This window comes from Bos grunniens, chromosome 11 (genome assembly GCF_055505025.1).
Source record: "Bos grunniens cultivar Pamir isolate PY7600 chromosome 11, Bosgru_T2T1.0, whole genome shotgun sequence".
Taxonomy (NCBI): domain Eukaryota; kingdom Metazoa; phylum Chordata; class Mammalia; order Artiodactyla; family Bovidae; genus Bos; species Bos grunniens.
The window spans coordinates 52,951,596-52,974,058 of record NC_141175.1 but is presented as its reverse complement, the minus strand read 5'-3'; the positions used below and the strand labels follow the sequence as shown (position 1 = coordinate 52,974,058).

At 35.6% G+C, this 22,463-nt stretch overlaps 1 protein-coding gene across 5 annotated transcripts in view; it reads right to left on the bottom strand.

The window, feature by feature from the left end:
* CTNNA2 (catenin alpha 2) overlaps positions 1–22,463 on the bottom strand; it is a 1,366,346-nt gene that overhangs the window by 38,078 nt on the left and 1,305,805 nt on the right. For all 5 annotated transcript variants that reach the window (XM_086323685.1, XM_086323687.1, XM_086323688.1 and 2 more), the window contains exons 16-17: positions 11,089–11,194; positions 6,823–6,957 (exon numbers count right to left, since the gene is read on the bottom strand). In XM_086323685.1, coding sequence (XP_086179811.1) covers positions 6,823–6,957; positions 11,089–11,194 — 241 coding nt within the window. The remainder of the gene's footprint in view (positions 1–6,822; positions 6,958–11,088; positions 11,195–22,463) is intronic.

Here is a 22,463-nt window from a genome sequence, read left to right as displayed (position 1 = left end):
ACTCTGATGGTTAGTTTGTCATTAGAAGTTAGGAACAGCTTATGGAACCATTGTTTTTTTCCTAGGAAAAATACTGCTCCTGTCTCAGTTTTGCTATCGGCATCTCTTTATTTCCTTTATTTTGAGTCATCTGAGGTCATACAAAATCAATAATGAAATTCCCAGATAACATTAAGTATATGGTTTTAATATTCATATTCTCTTTTTAAATTTAATTATATATTTTATATCAACTTGTTCATATTTTAACTCTCTTAAGGCATGTCCAAGTAGAAACAAGAATAAAAACACAATAGATTTGGGTAATCCATTCAAAATAACATATTTCTTGACTAGAGCTGACAAATCGGAGGGTATACAGGAAAACCAAAAATGAGGAACTGAATTATAGATACTGTGTCTAAATAAAGATATTCAATCAACACTTCAGCTTCTCATAATTATTTGGTTCAACTGAAGGGAACAGGTAGATCTGGGTTGCTCTCATATATCCAAAACTAGTTTAAAATGGGGGAGAAGGTGCTAGCTCCTAAAATACTACTACAGACATTACTTCTTAAAACATACTGATAAACAAAGAACATCTTAGAAGGAACTCAGACAATTATTACATGTAGACAAGATCTCTGAACATATCTCACGGGAAAATTGTATAAACCAGGATATCTTTAGCTACGTTTTCCTGTGTTTCACAGATATCAAAAGATTTGTGCAATCATTATCCCTCATTTAGGTGCCTTCTATGTATCTCACTTCCAAGTTTCTGTAAAATATTACTATTCATTTGATGCCAAAAAAACCCTTAGAATATTAAAATCAAAGACATTAATTACTAACAAATAATTGCATGAAAAATTTGCCTGCCTTATTTTAATTCGTGGTTTTTGAAACTTGAAAAAATTCTAAAACCCAAAGGAATGAAAGTTCATTGATTCAGTGACAGGTAATGGCATTGATATTTCTGACTCAGAGACACTCTTCTGTTCATAAAGTCACTAACACTTTTTGCTCTTATGAGCAATAATGCCCTTAAACTAAAATGTAAACTGCTCAGCTCACAAGTTCAGGTGATGTAATCAAGTGAATCCACTGAGTAGACCCTAGTTTGGTCAATCCATGTCTCCATTTGAGGTCAAAGAGTTATTTGCTTGGTTCACATCCCAGCTTTGCCACAATCGAGTCTGTTTTCTTAGTTTAGGATTTACATTAGCAAAGTCTTTTTCTATGTATAAAACAATTTAGTAAGATAACGAACTGGTTTAATTTCATGAGTGAATAACTGATTTTTTTTTTTTCGATGAATAGAATTAACCATACTGGTAACTTTAGATTAGTATCGTTGAGTATATATCTGAAGAGTTACTTCTTACAGTGAAGCAACATACCCTCCTCCTTTGTGTAAGATTATTATTTGAAGTCAGGGTGATATACTGTGGTGCTACAGACATAAAGCTTTCTATGATGCCTGAAACCCAAGGAGATTTTTTACTTTCTTATAAAACTTATTTCAAATTTCTTCCAAAAATAATCCCTGGAGTTTGTTAAATGTCACTTTTACAACACTGAGAATGAATTTGCACTGAAAAAAACTTAAGGGTTATTTTTATCTTAAGGTTTGCATAATTTGGGTTGTGCAAAAGTCAATGACCATGGACAATGACATGAATGTAACTAAGGAAGATTTAAAGTGGGAATCAGAATTTCTATGGTTATAGTTGTACCATCATAACACATTAAGGCGTAGGCTGTTGGGAGAAAGATTGAGTTATGCAACAACCCATCATACTAGAAGATTAAGTGCAAAGAACTATTGCCATTCTGAATTCATAATGATGAATACCGATTTAATTTTCTTACTATTACAGAGTTTCTTCATTATCCCTCCGTTGAGATTGATAATCTGACTTTAGCTTTAATCTTACTTTCCTTGGATCTGGATTTTCCTACTTTCCCAAGATTAGAAAAAGTTCTTTAAGCCAAATACTTAATAACTTACCCTCTGGAAGGTCTGGATAAAATTCTTTGAAACTGCTGTGAGTTGCCTGAACACATACCCTTTTGTTTAAATGAAGCATAGAAGTGCATTCCAAACTCAAACTGAAATAGCTAGCAATTTAGATTTTTTTCCCATTACTACTACACTTTGATCAGTGGAGATAATCAAGAATTGACAATAGACAGAATCAGAAGATACATAAAAAAAGACTCTTTTTCCCCAAAATTGTGCTTAAAGTACGAGTCTACACAACAAGGTATCAATACAATGCTTGTTTCAGTGATTGTTTCATCCCATTACAAAATACTGATACTTTTTTATAGAGGGAATAAAAAAATTTTCAAGTATAATGCAATTCTCATCTCAAACAACCACCATTATATATATGTGTGTGTATATATATATACACACACACAAGTATATATAGGTATGTATATGTATATATATATGGTATTGTACAAATATATATATAACATTGTACAAAGAAACACTGTATGTTCCCCCAAATTGTATTACATTGAATTAGATATTAGTCACAGTTGTCAATCATTTGTTCATTTCTTAATTATTGCTTATTAAGGGGACAAGGAAGCAAATCAGCTTTATTTGTTGTGTGTATATATGTAAGCATGTGCATATAGCATATATGTATTTTATTCAAATTGACTTGAATATGACTAGTTTCTAGTATTTTTATGAGTGTTTTTTAGCTATTACCATGAATATTCATGTTAGTTTTAACTGAGCCCAATGTTTGAATGATATGAAACATAATTGACCCCTTATTCTCCAATTTTCTTTTTACCAATCCAGATCCTACCAGTGTTGCCAATTATGCTTGCTCACCTTGTCAAACTTTTCTCCATAACCCAATTGAGAGGAATTCAAATTTGGAAAGGAGATATTTAAAAGACAAAAGAACAAAAGTTCACTTAGGGCAAATTACTCAGTGCTTCAGGAATAGGTCATGGCTTCACTTAATCAGCCTGAGGGCTAAGGGAACTAACATTTGTCACCTCTAAACTCTGTTCCTATATTTTGTTTGCATGAAAAAAGGCATTTATTTGCAATAAAATCTATTAACTTTGTAACTTCTCATGTAGAGTCAGCTCTAAGTTATATCAGTGGCCCTCCATCTCTGAACCTGAACATCAAATTCTTGTCAAGAGCAGAGTTATCGCTCTTGTGTTCTGGCTTTCTTGTTATAATGGGGCTCCTGTTGTATTTAAACTTAACATTTTAGATAGAATTTTTTGGTTTTATCAGAATGCTTGATATTCAGCATTCTAAATTCGAAATCCCTACATTTGTGTTTTGAATCTCATTCTTAATAATGTACAAAGTATAAATCTTTGGGTAGCTAAAGATTATCAAGGCTTATAAAATGGTTTTTGTTTCTCCAGTTGCATGTGCATATCTCCATTTTTAAATTTAAAAGAATGTATTAAATTCTCTGAAACTGAATGCAGAAAAATTAATTAAAAATATGACAATCAAATATACAGGTAATTTCCATAGCATGGCATTGGAACTCATTTGTATTCAAAACATATTTACATGCTGAAAAAGTGTGGTTCAACTTGTCTCCCCTGATGAATAAAATGCTGTCACCTTTAATGGATATTACTTGTATTGAACTTATTTATGTTATGCTATGGTTAAATTTATTTTTCCTTTGTTTTCTCTTTTTCCTTTTTTTATGCTTCTTCCTTCCTCCTCTCCCCTTTCCTCTTTATCTTTTCTTCTTACAACAGTCTTTTTCCAGAAAGCATGTAAACCAGCTTAAGATTAAACTACCAAACATTAAACTAAACAAGCAAATAAAGCCAGTATTTAAACTATCAGGCTGTTTAATTGTCTGGGCTTTCATTTCCTCTGCTTTTCCTCTAACATTTCTATCACTCTTTGAGGGTTTTTTTTGTTTGTTGGTTGGTTTGTTTTAATTCCCTTTCCCATTACCTGCTTAGCAACCACATTGAGCTGAACTGGCTCACAAATATGCATCTTCTACTGTGAGATTTAATAAGAATGGCACCTTTCCACTGTCGAGAAATGTTTAAGCCAATGACTTTTAAAAAAAATTGATTGCCAGCCAGAAAACTAATGCTGCTTCTTAGATAGCAGTTGCATGAATGAGCATCCATAGGCATACACCCTGGTTTCGTCTATTTCTCTAGTTCCCATTATGACTCATGAAAAGCTTTGCACCCACTGTCACCATGTCCTATTGAGATTTCCTGAGCCACCTCTCAAGTCAAAGGCAGACACCAGAGAAGAAGCCTTTCCCACTTTGTACACATAGACTCACATAAAACATACACATGCTGACATGGTATACAATTATGCACATGAGCATATTTTTAGTTTAAGTTCATCATGCCAGCATAAGACTATAAAAATATGGCATTCAGTTTTTAAATCCAAATAATTTTTCTTGGCAAAAGGGAAAAAAAATTATCCATATCTCTTCTGCTTCAGTAGAAACTTTGACTCCTAATGAAAATACTGTTCTAGGGGTTTTCAGAGAAGGCACAGTTTTGAATACCATGTACACAAAGACATAGGAAAAAAACAAGGACAATTTAAGTATTTCTCTTTTTAATTGCATATTATATGCAATACTATATTTAATATATATATATATGCATACTGTATTTAATATAGCAACTTCGTAAAAATGTGGCAACTTCGTCATGCCAGACAACAAAATAAACGGGGCCCAAAGCATGGATGAACTTTCTTGGCAAAATCATTGAAAGTTTGTGTGTATGGGGTCTCACATTCTTGACTCTTTCAGAATTTTGAAGACAGTCATGTGTGCTACCGTGCAAAATAAACATATTGCTGTTTTTTTTGTTGTTTTTTGTTTTTTCTCTATTGGCCATCAATGAAGGATGAAGAAGAAGATGGAGGCAGAGTGGCAAAGACAGCAGACTACAGATGCAGGTGTGGCACCAAATAGCAATCAAGCTTGGAAAAAAATCATGAAGAAACCAAGAGCAGGCCCATAACTGAGCAATATAAGCAAATCTTTATAATGCATTTGACTCAATTATTATAAAGTGGTATAACATTCCTCTGAAAGAAGCCTTCTCCCATGCAAGGATTTACGAACATTGCCAATAAGACTCAAAGAAGGAAACAGGCTTTGTGATAAGTGTTCTCAAACACTTCTGCCAATACCAACAGTGCAAGTGATAAAAGCCAGTGATGGTTTGGACTACAACTAAATGAGGAAAATACAATGGAAATGAAGCTCTGGAGGCAGTGATGAACAATGGGCACTGAGAGGACGACGGAGAGCAACTCTGCCCATAAAACTTGCTTAGATGAGGTTGCGGAGTCTGAGATCCACAAAGATGCTCTGCGCATCCATGTAAATAATAAGATTTCGAAAGTAACAAATGAAAGCACACAAGGCAAGCGAAACAAAATGCACTCAGTCCCACAGGTGCTTGATACAGATGGACATGAAAGCTGAATGGTATGGGAAACTATACCATTGAGGCTGAAGATAAGAAAGGAAGCAAGGGAAGTGCAATGTTTCGATCACTTCTTGGCAGAGAGAATCTTGGTAATAACCAATGTGGCAGGAAGGACACATTGCAAGACAGATTGCTCTTGGTTGTTGAAGAATGTTGAAGCGGGATCATTTTGGAAAAGGAGGGGTGACTATGCTTTGCTAAGAGGCACAAAATCGCAGTTTACTGAGCACTAGATGAGACTGCATGGAACAGACTTTCTAAATGGAATCTCCATGCAAGCCAGATAAGCTCTTTTCCCAGCTAAGTTTTCTAAATGCCAAACAATACAGGAACTGAAACCTTTGGGTTCAAGGATGATTTTTACACATATTTTTAATCAAATGGTGAATTTCTGGAAATGTCTTGAGGAAGAATTGAGCTTCATGACCAGTCTGATGTTCACAAGGCATTCACCATATGGATAACATTCTGTTTCTGATAATGCCACACTGAAAATGGCAGCATCATGTCTGACTGGGAAAAGAACTAAAGGTGGCAGAGCCACACTTTGGAATTTGCAAATAGTTTACAATAGATGGCATCTTGTGTTGAAAGAAAGGGACTGAGGGAGGAGAAGAAGCCAAGGTAAGAACCTCAACACATACATTTGGAAATCTTGCCAAGAAATCATGATACTTCTATTCATTGAGCTTTTTGCTTCTTTGCATTTGATGAAAATGGACCAGATACTTATATTTTCATGAGAAGGGAAACACTGAAGTGATTGAATAAAAGATCTATAATTGTTAGTGTCTGACAACCATGTTAGTTTTTGGCAACAGCAAATCAACCTGTATTAAATCCAAATGCTTTCTGGCTTTTAAAGGTTATTGATAACCTAGTATGCATTGGAACCTGATGAATGAATTCCTATTGTTTTCACCATCTCTAACATGTGAACACAATCCACACATAGAGAGGCTGGCTCCTGAACAGAGAATGAAAATTACTAGGACTAACAGAGGGAAGTAGACTTACAATGAGTAAATATACAAAAGCCCCAAATAATTATAATAGTCACAACTTGGCAGTGACTTTCCAGACTATGAAATTAGTTTTCTTGTGAAGAATGGAGATTTTATAGGGCTAGCATAAACACAGGGTAATTGGAAAATCAAATTGTTCATTGTGAGTTTTTGTAAAGTCTGGAATAATGGTGATAACATTTAAAAAGAAAAAAAAAAAAAAAACTACCTATGAATCACTGTAGTTTGGTGTTTTTAGCAGTACTGTTGCCAAGAATGCTTGCTTTGGAAGAACAACAGTGGAAACTCGAATTGCGAAGCCCAGGTCCCAGCTTACCCCTGACACAATGAGCTCTCCTCCCAGATTCTGTACTTCGGCTTTCACCTTGCTGCAGATGTTAAGCTGATGGCAATACAAGGCAATTCGTTGAAGGTAGGCTAATAAATCCTGCTTACACGCTGAATCAGGACACTATAAAACATTAAAAAAAATTATCTCAATTAGTAAGAATCTTTCAGTTTCTAATACTTGTTATATAGAAGCCGTGAGAAGAAAAGTTTTCACTGTCATATACCTTAATTATATCCATTCAACTTGATAGTGCATTGAAGCTTCAGAAATGCTTTAGGGAATTTAGAAGGCCACAGTGATAGGTGAGAATGGTTAGTTCCACTTTGTTAAAATTCTACACAAAGAATTTTAATGATCTCCCAGAAAGTCTTATTGGGATGAATGTATAAGTATTTTATCAATTATCTTCTAAACTACAAAGAAAACAATATTCTATAGGATTTCTCTTAATGGCCCATTCCATGGTCACTATATGCAAAGTTATTTTAACACAGACAGCAAAGCAACATATGCTAGAAGGAAATCATTCTGTGTGGCAGTCTCTCTGCCATAGTAGAAGAGAGTTTCAATTTGATTTGTTGAAACATGTATAATATCATGTATGAAATGAGTTGCCAGTCCAGGTTCGATGCACGATACTGTATGCTTGGGGCTGGTGCACTGGGACGACCCAGAGGGATGGTATGGGGAGGGAGGAGGGAGGAGGGTTCAGGATGGGGAACACATGTATACCTGTGGTGGATTCATTTCGATATTGGCAAAACTAATACAATATTGTAAAGTTTAAAAATAAAATAAAATTTAAAAAAAAAAGGAAAATGCATTTGTTTCTTTTGGCTTTATAAGAAATGTATCATTCACTAAAGAAACTCTATTGCACTTTCTGGAATATCATATTTATCAAAAAATTTAGCAACATGATAAAGTTAATTTAAACCAGAGACTGTGAGAAGAATCAAGACCATTGTACAAGAAAAAGATGTGAGTAAAATGAGTTTGAAGCCCATTGAAATAAGCTCATCAGTGTAACAACAGGACCCTTCTAAGGATGCAGCGGAGATATTGAATTCTTAAAAAAAAATCGGGTGACCAAGGATTTTGAATTCTCTTTGTAACTTAAGTCGGTAGATGTCCGTCAAATACACACTGAACAGAGCTGAACACTTTCAGAGACATTTACATGCTTCCCTAAAGCATTTCTGAAGCTTCAATGCCAACGGCTATCCAGCAATTGAAATATATTCCTATTGCTATCCAAAGTTCAGTTCAAAATTCTCCAGGACATTCTATTGTTCTCCCTCAACCTGGCACTTAAAAAGGACATATAATCACCAGATCCTTGATGAAACACTATAAGAAACGAGCACCCACAGCCCAAAGTAAAGTACCTTATTTAGAACAAAAGTATGAGAAAAAGACTCCAGCTAAGCTTCCTTCAAGCTCAAGAAAAGGAATTCTTTCATTAATACTATGAAGCCAGTCATTTGACATAGCCATTTATTTAATAAGTTACAAAGGGGTCTTTTTTCTACATAACACTTACCATTGTGGTATTTTTTTTTTCAGTAACTGCATTTATCAAGAAAGAATCCCACAGAGACTGTTTTTAGCTTCCTACAAGTTCTTCATACTGTAATATTTATCCTACTCCAGAGACCCATATACTGAAAGGAATTAACTTTAAAATGATATCTCCCTAAAGGCCTTTCATACAAATACCTTGCAGCAAATTAAAATGGAAGTTCTATCTCAATGGAACAGTAATTAAAAATGCAACAGTCCGTAAAAAGTTTATACTGTGTGCATATCTCAAATCTTCATAAAAATATTTTCTGGCAAAATAAAGCCAACCAATGCACATTTTGGAAATGCTCATTCTATTCTGTTATTTAAACTGAAGTACTAAAACACAAATAAAGGCATTATGGACCAAGAAAAATAACTCTTATACCATTGGAATAGTAGAAATGGATGCATTATTTGAAAAAGAAATGTTCCATTCAGACCAAACATTAGCAAAAATTGCAGGCTGCTTCACAACTGATGACAGGAAGAATGCTACAAAGAGGTTATGTTTATCTTTTCTTCATTAAGTCATCATTAAATATCATTTTAATACTTCTTCACAATCTCAAGATACATCTAAAATCCTGGGATTTGTATGTGTGTGTGCACATGTGATTTGCTTTCCAGATATCAAAGCTGTTTGGGGGCTACGTTTCTGGATACATAATTGTTGGAAATAAAGATCCAAAATTACAAAATCAAAAACAAGAATCACAATAAAAAATATTGAGCTCAAGGAGCCTAAACATACTGAGAAGTAGTTTTAGCCATTGAGATTCAGAATATAATGGAAAAACCATCCAAACTTCATCTACTTTTACTCCTTAGGGGTCCATCCTAGCACAATCCTCTCTCAGAACCAACTGCCAATCTGTGGTCACTCCACTTATCCCAATATTTGCATAAAATTGCCTCAACATTTGCAGAAAAAAATGCAGCATTCTTTCCCGGCTGGTGCATTTCTGTATGTTTGCATGTATGAGTGCTATTTTCAAATAAACTCATTTTCTCTCCTCTCTTTTACATGAACCCTCTAGGTGACATATGGAACTCAACCTTTGCTCCAAAATGTAGGAAGCTTGACAATCAGTAGTGCCCTGAAATTAGCAATATAATAATGGTTTGGTCCTTAATCACTATACATTTCAGGAGATTTTCAAATTTTGGTAATATTTAGTAAATTATTTTTACTCTTAAGTGTTTCTCAAAAATTCAAAAGTAAGCAAAACATTCCCCCAGATTTGCTATCATATATATAATATGAGACAATCTGTTGGCTTATTTTAAAAGTAATCCCAATAGTTTAATCATGAGTTTTTCTTTTCAGACTTCAGAAGATGAGTAAATTTGGATATTGACTTGAGGTATTCTATAATATGGGATGTTGAAGGCAAGTATTTAGAGAAACAGTCTTATATTAGAAAATGAGGGAGATAAAATATAGTAAGTAACTCAAAAACCACAGGAGACCACGGCCATTTATGGGAGAGGTGGTTGTGGTTTAGTCATTAAGTCATGTTCAACTCTTTGTGATCCCATGGGCTGTAGTCCACCATGGAATTTTCCAGGCATGAATGTTGGAGTTGGTAGCCATTTCCTTCTCCAGGGGATCTTCCTGACCCAGGGATCAAACCCGCATCTCCTGCATCACAGGCAGTCTTTTGCATTGCAGGCAGATTCTCTACCAATTGAGCTACGAGAAAAGCCCTCCTCCACAGAGGAGGAAAAAATCCTAAATCTTTCAGTGTTCCCAAAGAGGATGATCTGTTTTGTAGTAAATTCATGTTCATAATGTTTTTCCATGTAAATAACAGTTTATATATTTTCTATTTCAGAATCTTAATATATATTTTAAGACATTTTCCTTTGAAACTGGCTCAAACTGTAAGCCACCATTGTTTAAAGAGATAAGCATCAGTTATTTGAAAGAGTCTATTGCCTAAAGTACGCTTGTAAGAAATGGCCCATTATTGAAAAAAGACATACTTAGAACAGGATTTTAGAGTTCCAGTTCAGCAAAATAAAATGAAAAGAGTAGAAATAAACTCAAATATTCAACCTTGAGATTGAGAACTATTTTAATGTGAATCTTACTTAATTCAATCTAAAGGCATAAAAGATACCCTGAGAATTTTGTTAATTTCTGATGCACTTTGTGTCTGGATAAAAATAAAGCTGAAATCTGAATGTTTTTGATTATGTGGACATGTATGCCAGGACATAAATTATAATGAATTATAAAGAGCATTATTATAGCAAGATCAATTATAACAAGAAATAAAGTTGTTTCTTTTGCTTCCCATTTCTGCAATGTCATTGAGTTTCTGAATGAAGACAGCCAGGATAATCCATGATTCCTTAAAGGTTATGTCTCTTAAAAAGTGGATACCCTATGTTTCTGAATAGTGTAAATTTAAAAAATAAAATAAAATTAAAAAATGAAAATAAAATAAAATAAAAAAAAAAAAGTGGATACCCTTCTTTCTAAAGGAACTTTGAAAACAGAACCCACCTTTGGCATCAACTCAATCTCAACAGAGTTAGAGGTCAGTTTGTAAAATGGTAGCAATTCTCTACAATTCATTCTTCAGAGGCATTTAATAGAGTGCATAAAACCCATTACAGAACCCAAGAGCTAGTTAATGACCCCACTCAGCATGTGCTTGCTCTTCCCTCTTATATTACCTGATCAGCCACAGCGCGGGCTAATTTGTCCATTCGAGAACCTGCTTCGGCAATTTTCTTGGCGGCATTAATGACATCAGATGTATTTTTCAACGGGCCTTTGCCTCTGAAACAACAGGCACAACATAATTAGAAATTCACTTTATGGCAGGAAATAGACACACCTACCATATTGTTTGTCCAGGACTCTGCTTTTGTATTTGATTTGGCTCTGACCATGTTAGAGGAAATTTGAATGTTTTCTTGATTCACTTCAATTTCCATTTAAATAATCCACTTTATTACATTCATTTTCAGGAAATATTTTTCCCTATTTGGATGGGCATGCTCACATTTTATTCTTTACATGAGTTTCTATATTTTTTGAACAGTGGTCCATTAAAAAAGATGATCACTACAAGGGCAATGGGAATTTAACATGTAAATGCTTATCATGTGTCTATGCTGTTGTACACATTTATCTTCATAACAACCCTAACAAGCAGGCATCATCATCCCCATTTTAGAGAAGAGAAAAATAGACTAAAGTGATTAACTCACCCAAGCTTATGCAAATCATGTGATAAATTCTAAATTTAAATCAGTCTAGCCAAAATAAATGCTCATTCACTGTCTTTCACACCATGCCCAGCATTATTATTATGTTAATTATATTTTTAAGTCCATTTTGGCTCTTTGAGAAACCATTGTCTCCTGTCCATAACTGGGGACTATTTGGCCAAAATTTCAGAAATCTGCTGAGCTCTTTCTCTTGCTGGCTTATATGCTTCTGGGACTAATTTACGAAAGAACACTCATAGAACACTGTGTGAAAGTAGATGTCTTTCTATTGCCAAAAACCATTGCCCCAATATTTTCTTTTTTTATTTTTTTTAATTTTATTTTATTTTTAAACTTTACATAATTGTATTAGTTTTGCCAAATATCAAAATGAATCCGCCACAGGTATACATGTGTTCCCCATCCTGAACCCTCCTCCCTCCTCCCTCCCCATACCATCCCTCTGGGTCATCCCAGTGCACTAGCCCCAAGCATCCAGTATCATGCATTGAACCAATATTTTCACATAAGGTTTTCAATTAGGTGAACTGTTTAATATTACATGTCTTTCAAATATTTATTAGAAAGGGAAAGGAAACTACGCTGCATTATAAATTTTTAAACAAAATGTTGCATATGATATACCTTCTCCTTTCTTGAAAGGTAAATAACATGATAGACTTAATACATTTATTCTTCTATTTTTAGCATTGTTACTGGTCTCCTTGTGCTCGGTTGCTCAGTCATACCCAACTCTTTGCAACTCCATGGACTATAGCCTGCCAGGGTCCTCTGCCCATGGCATTTTCCAGGCAAGAATACTGGAGTTGCGATTTCGTACTCCAACTGGTCTCCTCATATGCATGTAAAAATCAATGCATTTTTTAGGACTACAAAATTATAATCCTATAGTTAAACGTGGTGAGATACAGAGAAAAGCTACTCAGAAGTCATTTATTTAGATTGCATAGAGAGTAGGCAATGATTGCCATTGTTCCATAATAACATTTTATAAAATGGAAGACTTAAAATGACTTTAGAAAATAAATGTAAATGAAGGGCATTTTGTTTCCCTCTTAATTTTGCTTCTGGTATTTTTAGTGTTAGTAGCTAAAAGTAAGATATATTGTGTTCACATCAATGCTTAAACATGTACATAGGGAAATTCAAAACTTAAGATACTTCATTTTGCTATGGCAACATTAACTCTAGAAAGTGAAAGAGAGTGAAAAAGTTGGCTTAAAACTCAACATTCAGAAAACTAAGATCATAGCATCTGGTCCCATCAATTCATGGCAAATAGATGAGGAAACAATGGAAACAGTGAGAGACTTTATTTTGGGGGGCTCTAAAATCAGTGCAGATGGTGACTGCAGCCATAAAATTAAAAGACTCTTGCTCCTTGGAAGAAAAGTCATGCCCAACCTAGACAGCATATTAAAAAGCAGAGACATTCCTTTGCCAACAAAGGGCCATGTTCTCAAAGCTATGGTTTTTCCAGTAGTCATGTATGGATGTGAGAGTTGGACTATAAAGAAAGCCGAGCACCGAAGAATTGGTACTTTTGAACTGTGGTGTTGGAGAAGACTCTTAAGAGTCTCTTGGACTGCAAGGAGATCCAACCAGTCCATACTAAAACAAATCAATCCTGAATATTCTTTGGAAGGACAGATGCTGAAGCTGATGGAAGAACTGACTCATTGAAAAAGACCCTGATGCTGGGAAAGATTGAAGGTGGGAGAAGAAGGGGATGACAGAGGATGAGATGGTTGGATGGCATCACTGACTCAATGGACATGAGTTTGAGTAGGCTCCAGGAGTTGGTGATGAACAGGGAAGCCTGCAGTCCATGGGGTTGCAAAGAGTCGACTAAATGAACTGAACTGAACATTAACTCTTCCACAAAAGGCATTGATTCTATCCATTTGCTATATAGATTTTTAAATACATAGATTTTACATGTGCATTTTATATAATATGAGTGAATTAAAGATTCTGTGACAATTTGGCTCTCATTCTCTCACATTATTTTTTAAATTATCTCTAAATAAACTTTTGTTTTTGGTTTATATTTTTAAAGGAAATTCTAGATGCAGAATCTGTCAATATTTAATAGTATTTTCATTATTATTTATTTCTCTGTAACTTCCAAACCTTAGAAAATCCTTTTTTACAATCTTAGTCTGATAAAAAATTGTTGTTACTTTTTGCCTTCATCTTAACCCATTCCTACTGGAGAAGGGATAATCTACCCACTCCAGTATTCTTGGGCTTCCCTTACAGCTCAACTGGTAAAAAATCCTCCTGCAATGAGGGAGACCTGGGTTTGATCCCTGGGTAGGGAAGATCCCCTGGAGAAGGGAAAGGCTACCCACTCCAGTATTCTGGCCTGGAGAATTCCATAGACTGTATAGTCCATGGGGTTGTAAAGAGTCGGACACAACTGAACAACTTTCACTTTCACTAACCCATTCACAAAGGGCTGCATTATACTTGATATTTCATTAATAAAAATCTTGGTGTTTGTTTACTCCAAGAATTTCAAAGGATTTGTAGAAATGCTTATTCATGAACCTTTCATGAAAACTTTCAACAGTGGATTGATTCTGACATTTATAGAGGCTTGAATCTGTCTGAGGCTCAGGCTTCCTAAATTTCAGCTAAAGCATCATTAGAAGCATGTCTTCTTGTAATTAAAAAGAGACTACAGATTTACTATTATATTGTTATTTAAAAAGTTTGACACTAGAATTCACAATGTAGACTCAATTAAATTCTTGGAGTCACAAGTGGATGATAGGGATATATTTCATGAAACTAGAGAGCAATGTAGAAATTTTGAGATCATCAAATATTTCCTCATTTTCTAGCTGAGAAAGCTGAAATCCAAAGAGGAGGCTAAGTGACCTGCCCAGGATGATAAGAAGAGAAAAAAAAGGACTGAACCTCTGTGTCCCTAATCATAATTTTGTTGGTTGCCATGAAGGAGGGGTGGAGGAGGGAAGGACTGGGAAGGTAGGACTAGCAGATGCAAACTATTATATGCAGGAGGAAGAAACACCAACAAGCTCTTACTATATAGCACGGGGCACTATAATCAATGTTGTGCTCAGCTGCTCAGTTGTGTCTGAGTCTTTGTGATCCTATGGACTGTAGCCCATCAGAGTCCTCTGTCCATGGCATTTTCCAGGCAAGAATACTGGAGTGTGTTACTCTTTCCTTCTCCAAGGGATCTTCCTGACCCAGGGAGGGAACCTGCATCTCTTGCATCTTCTGGCATTGGCAGGAGATTCTTTACCACTGAGCCACCTGGGAAGCCCACTATATTCAATATCATATGATAAAACATAGTGGAAAATAATATTTTTTAAAATGTCCATATGTGTATAACTGGGTCCCTTTGCTGTACAGCAGAGACTGGCACAACATCGTTGATCAATTATACTTCAATTTAAAAAAAATTAAAAAATATTATAAGAAGAGATTTATGAGTTAGAAAACAATAGAACATGGGATGGACATGTACACATTGCTGTATTTAAAATAGATAAGCAACAAGGACCTACTGGATAGCAAAATTTGGATATGGAACACTGCTCAATGTTATGAATACATGTATATGTATGGCTGAGTCTTTTTGCTGTTCACCTCAATCTATCACAACATTGTTTATTAATCGACTATAGTGAGTGAAGGCAATGGCACCCCACTGCAGTACTCTTGCCTGGAAAATCCCATGGGCAGAGGAGCCTGGTGGGCTGCCGTCCATGGGGTCGCACAGAGTCGGACACGAATGAAGCGACTTAGTAGCAGCATAGTGAGTGAAAGTCTGTCAGTCCTATGCGACTCTTTGCAACCCCATGGACTGTAGCCCACCATCCTCCTCTGTCCATGGAATTCTCTAGGCCAGAATAGGGGAGTGAGTAGCCATTCCCTTCTCCAGGGGATCTTCCCAACCCAGGGATTTAACCCAGCTCTCCCGCATTGCAGGCAAATTCTTTACCATCTGAGCCACCAGGGAATACCCAATACAAAATAAAAGTTAAAAAAAAAAAAAAAAAATAGAACACAGAAAATAAACAAAACTGGTTCCAAAAAAAAAAAAAAAAGAAGGGAAAAGTGATACAGAAAATAAACCTAGTTTGTTAACAAGAAAAAAATTAAGTGAAGAAAATGGCACTTGAATGTTAGAATGGGTTTGTACATGCTCACAAGAGCTGACTATAAAACTGTCAGTAGACACATTGGTAGCTTGAAACCTGCCATGATAGTACTCCTTCTATGGCTTCTTTTTTTCCCCCTAGAAAATTAGAAAGCTGCTGCCAAAGGCCAACTTAGTAGAAAGGATACATGTATCCTTTCTTTCCCAAACTCCCCTCCCACCCAAGCTGCCACATAACACTGAGCCCTGTTCCAAGTTGAGAGTAAGGCTACTGTGATCTGAAGGAGGTTCTAGGGGGCTTCTGCAGCTGGAATATGGTTATAAAGTTTATAATATTTAAGGCATACATTTCTTTAATGCATTTTTCTACAGGTAAACTTCATAATTTAAGATTATATTTATTTTCTTATTTTTCTGTCAATATGATGTATATGAAAAAATGTAATTTTCTTTTCCATGATGATAGAGGAATCTGAGTCACTTTTTTATCATTTATTCATCATTACAATTAATCATTTATATGCTCTTTTTTCTGAATTTTTATTCAAGTTTTTTACATATTTTTCCATTTTTTTAACCTAAATTACTTGTCTCTGTTTTTTAGATATTTTGAATTTTGATCTTTTGTTAATCATGTTGCAAATTACTTCTTCCAGACTTAGCCTGTATGTTTACCTTTGTAAAGCATTTTTAAAGTATAAATTTTAATTTTATTGTGGTCAAATGTATCAATCATTTCTACTAGAGTTTGCACTTTTTGAAACTTCTTTAAGAAGTTCTTCCTGTTGAAAGTGTTAGCTTATACTATGGTGGTAATCATTTTGCAATATATATATATAATATATATTTTGCAATATCTATATGTATATATACATATATTTCAGAAAATTGATATTCACATGCAAAAGAATGAAGCAAGACCCTTAATTCATAGCATATAAAAAATTAACTGGAAGTGGATTGTAAGAGCTAATTTATACATATCATACAAGAAAACTTAAGAGAAAAACTTCATGACATTGGATTTGGCAATGATTTCTTGACTATTACAACAAGAACACAGACAACAGCAGCAATATTAATTGAAAAATTTGACTCTATCAAAATTTAAAATCTGTGAATTAAAGGACACAATCAACAGAGTAAAAATGCAGCCCATAGAATAAGAGAAAATATTTTTAAATCCTATATCTGACAAGGGGCTAAAACCCAGAATACAGAAAAACTCCTACAACTCAACACTAAAAATCAACCTGAATTAAAAAAAAAAAAAAATGAGCAAAGCGCTTGAATATACATTTCTCCAGAGAAGATATACAATAGCTAATCAGGAAGCAACAGTTAGAACTGGACATGGAACAACAGACTGGTTCCAAATAGGAAAAGGAATACATCAAGGCTGTATATTGTCACCCTGCTTATTTAACTTCTATGCAGAGTACATCATGAGAAACGCTGGGCTGGAAGAAGCACAAGCTGGAATCAAGATTGTTGGGAGAAATATCAATAACCTCAGATATGCAGATGACACCACCCTGATGGCAGAAAAGGAAGAGGAACTAAAAAGCCTCTTGATGAAAGTGAAAGAGGAGAGTGAAAAAGTTGGCTTAAAGCTCAACATTCAGAAAACTAAGATCATGGCATCTGGTCCCATCACTTCTGGGAAATAGATGGGGAAACAGTGGAAACAGTGTCAGACTTTATTTTTGGAGGGCTCCAAAATCACTGCAGATGGTGATTGCAGCCATGAAATTAAAAGACACTTACTCCTTGGAAGGAAAGTTATGACCAACCTAGATAGCATATTCAAAAGCAGAGACATTACTTTGCCAACAAAGGTCTGTCTAGCCAAGGCTATGGTTTTTCCAGTGATCATGTATGGATGTGAGAGTTGGACTGTGAAGAAAGCTGAGCGCCAAAGAATTGCTTTTGAACTGTGGTGTTGGAGAAGACTCTTGAGAGTCTCTTGGACTGCAAGGAGATCCAACCAGTCCATTCTGAAGGAGATCAGTCCTGGGTGTTCTTTGGAAGGACTGATGCTGAAGCTGAAACTCCAGTACTTTGGCCACCTCATGCAAAGAGTTGACTCACTGGAAAAGACTCTTATGCTGGGAGAGATTGGGGGCAGGAGGAGAAGGGGACGACAGAGGATGAGATGGCTGGATGGCATCACTGACTTGCTGGATGTGAGTTTGAGTGAACTCCGGGAGTTGGTGATAGACAGGGAGGCCTGGCGTGCTGCGATTCATGGGGTTGCAAAGAGTCGGACACAACTGAGCGACTGAAATGAACTGAACTGACATGAAAAGATGCTTAACACCACTGATTATTAGGAAAATACAAATCAAGATCACAGTGAGATACCATCATACTAAAATGGTTGCTGTAAAAACAAGCAAAAATAAAACAAAAACAAAAAATAAGAAGTCTTGGCAAGGATGTGAAGAAGTTGCAACTTTTGTATACCGTTGATGGGAATGTAAAATGGTGCAGCTGCTATGTAAAACTGTACAGTGGTTCCTCAAAAAATTAAACACAGAACTACCATATGATCTAGCAATTCCAATTCTGGGTGGAATACCCAAAGGATTGAAAGCAAGATCTCAAAGAGGTATTTGTACACCCATGTTCATAGCAAAACTATTCGTAACCCAAGTGCCCCAAAATTGATGAATGGATAAGCTAAATATAATATATATATATATATATATATTCAATAAAATATTACTTAGCCTTAAGAAGAAACAAAAGTCCGACATGAACTATAACATGGCTGAACCTTGAGAACATTTTTGTTGTTGTTCATTTGCTAAGTTGTGCTGGATTCTTCACGACCCCATGAACTGCAGCATGCCAGGCTTCCCTGTCCTTCACTATCTCCCTGAGTTTGTTCAAAGTCATGTCCACTGGGTCAGTGATGCCATCCAACCATCTCATCCTCTGTCACCCCCTTCTCCTCTTGCCCTCAATCTTTCCCAGCATCACGGTCTTTCCCAATGAGTGGGCTCTTCACATCAGATGGCCAAAGCTGAGCTTCAGCATCAGTCCTTCCAATGAATATTCAGGCCTGATTTCCTTTAGGATTGACTGGTTTGATCTCCTTGCTGTCCAAGGGACTGTCAAGAGTCTTCTTCAGCACCACAGTTGAAAAACACAAATTCTTTGGCATTCAGTCTTCTTTATGGTCCAACTCTCACATACGTACATGATTACTGGTTGAAAACATTATGCTAAGTCAAATAAGCCAGTTACAAAGAGAAAAATGTTATTTGTTTCCACTACATGAGATACTTAGTCAAGTTCATAGTGACAGAAAAAAGAATGGTGGTTGCCAGGTGCTGAGGGGAGAGGGGAATGAGGAATGAAGAGTTCAATGGTCAGGGTTTCTGTTGGGGAAGATGAAAAAGTGCTAGAGATAGATGTTGGTGACAGTTGCACAAAAGTGTCAGTATGCTTAGTGCCACAGAACTGTACACTGAAAAATGCTTAAAATGGTGAATTTCATTGTATGAATTCTTCATTACAATAAAAAGAAAAACCAATTACTTTAAACAGCCATATGTGATTGGGGCTACTGTACTGGGCAACACAAGGTTAAATGAGCAACAGTTTTTGGAATAATATGAAGTGGGAACAGAAATAAAAAATGGTCAACAACACATATATATAGATAGATATATAGATCAGACCCCAAAACATCAGACGTTTGAGTCTTCCGGTCAGTGGACAGTGGGTTTCCCAGGTGGCTCAGAGGTAGAGAATCTGCCTGCCAATGCAGGAGACACAGGTTCAGTCCCTGGGTCAGGAAGATCCGCTGGAGAAGGAAATGGCAACCTAATACAGTATTCTTGCTTGGGAAATCCCATGGATAGAGGAGCCTGGCAGGCTGAAGTCCATGGGGCCACAAAGAATCAAACATGACTTAGCAACTGAACATGATAACACAACACAGTCAGTGGACAGCAGTGTGGACAAAGTGACCGACCCCACTGGTTGTCGCTCCCAGTCTCAAACTAATGGCTTAGACCCTATGTCTCTCCCTAATTCACATCAGGTTCTCTATTTTGGGAATTTTGAAAGGTGCTTTGAAGAACCTTGTGACCTTAAAGACAGAAGACATGTTATTGTACTATTGGAAACATATTTTTAGTTTTCTTGAAAAAACATCAAGAGTGAAATTGACTGTACTATATAGATTCATGAAATGTCTCTTTTGGCAATAGGTGATTTTTATACAAGGGTCAATATTTGGACGCTTTCCCAGGAAATGGTCACTGCAAAAAAAAAAAAAGCCATGGAAATTTATTATCATGTTACTGTTATCCACAACTAAACAACTAATTAATATTTATTTCATGAAAAGGTAATGGGTATTAATGTGAAAAATCAATGTGTGAGTACACTCTGAGTTAATGTACTCAGCACCCAGAATTTTTAAATTCTGAGTATTTCCAAATTAAAACCATTTATTTGCTATAGTTTTCTCAATACCTCTAACTGATCAATATAAGATGTGACTCTCCAGTAATGAGGTATCGTTAGGTAAGGAGTATAATTATAAATGTACTGAATTATAGAAGCTTCTTTTTAGAACCAGAGTCCATAAAACAAAGTTGGGAAATACCCTTTCACCAATCAGCTGAAGCAGTATAAAGATAGCACAGTGGAAAAGTTGAATTAATCTGGGGATTAAAGATAAGTCAGGTGAGACTGCAGGACCATTAGCTGAACCATGCAAGGAAATAACATTTAGAAAATGGTCTTGAAGCTGAAGTACAAATATGTAAAAAATTGAGAAGGAATCTAAGGCTCAATAAAGTTAGGCTTTGGATAGCAAACTCAAGATTTTTATATTATTTTATGAAAAGAGGAAAGAAAATTTTGGTGCACAGGAGTTGGGTGGATGCCATTTAATGGCCAGATATGGCATAAGTTAACTGACAAGAGTCAAGAATTAGACCATAGACTAGTTGAACTGTCACTTGAGCTGGAGTCCTGACTGTCCATACCAAGGCAGGAATGAAGTTTGGGAATACCAGGGTGATTACTTGATCTTTTAGTCTAGTGCTCAATACTTTACAGTTGATTGTAACCTGAAAGCTTTTTATTAGCCTGAACCCAGTTCCTTTCAAGATCAGAACTTATAGTTGATCTAAAAAGACAGTTTTGTCTCTTGCTATACAATTAAATGTGAGTTTCTTTCCTGAACTGCTGCCATCCACACACCTTCTGTTACCAGGAAACAAGACTGGCACATGCTATTTCCTTCTGAAAGTGACATGAGAAATATGGATTCACCCTCTGCAGGACATCATTTCTGCCAGTGCCCATGAGATGAAGTCAAGAAATGAACAGAAAAAAGATGTGAGGCATAACCAGTTTTATCCACCATGACCAAGTTATTACACAAGTAATGAGGTAGAACCTCTCTACTTTTAATAATAATGGAGTGGATATCATTGAGATTACTGAATCAAATTAATAAATTAGCTACTGATAAGAAAAAAACAAGATAATAAATGCAAGGTTTTTTTTTTTCCTTTCATCAAAATGCCCTATAAATGTATGATCTGAGGTGAGTTGTCAAGTTTCAATTCCTACTCAGCTACATCCTTTCCTTTAAATAAGCGAACATAGTACCTAAGAGTCATTAGAGGTAAGGTATACAGCTGACATAATTCCTCCTTAAAATGGAAAACCCAAGGCAATAACAGTAATGCATAGGGTCAAGTGCAGTGAATTTAGGTGAGAGGCACAAAGAAAGATTCAAATTAGCTACCTCTTTGCAAAGGAAGAGGCTCTGCAGATGGCGACAGCAGCAAAACCTCAGCTTCCTGTGTTTCATTTCCAATTCACACCCTCTCCTGTTTCTGGTTATTAATAACTGTATCTTCCTTTTGATTTCACAAAGGGGCATAAAACTACTCATCAGGCAGCAGGAAAAAATGATAACCAGTAACAGTCTAGACATTTCATTATTCAAATCAGCATAAAATGATTATGCAAAATCCCTAGGAATTGAAGTGACCCTCTTTTCACTTTTAAAACTATACTTTGACTAATAGAAAATCTGTTTTAAATATCCTTTAACAAGACTCCTCAAATGTATCTCTCTTCTTTGACACAGTTATATATAATCCAGAGCATTGTAAAACGTCTTCCTGATCTTAACTAGCAACATGGCTCGATTCATCATTCACTTTAAATTAATGAGATTATTTGTTCAAGAGATGTTATTAATGGATCGTATAATATCCATCAGATAAAATACGAATACAATGTTGAAAGCAAGCAAATTAAGTCGTCATAGGCCTTGAAAAGTAATGACTGAGGCTACCATGAGAGTCTGATTTGTAGGAAATTAAGACTTAATTAATGGTTCAGAATGTATTTTCCTACTATTATTTTTGAGTGTGAAATAAATCTGTGAAACCAGCAAAGACCAGCAAAATGTACAAATTTGAACTTCTAACGAATACAATGACACTTAAAATCTTGAAAGTCACCCTTAAAACATTAAGTCATTCCACTGAAGTCAAAAACAATTTTAAAATATTTGGATAAAGGGCCAAGCAATGTCATCAATACATATTAACCAGAGGCAAAATGTAAGGAGGAGAGGGCAGAGATGCGTCATATTTTATTATAAGCTATAATTAATAGTGGGCTTCCC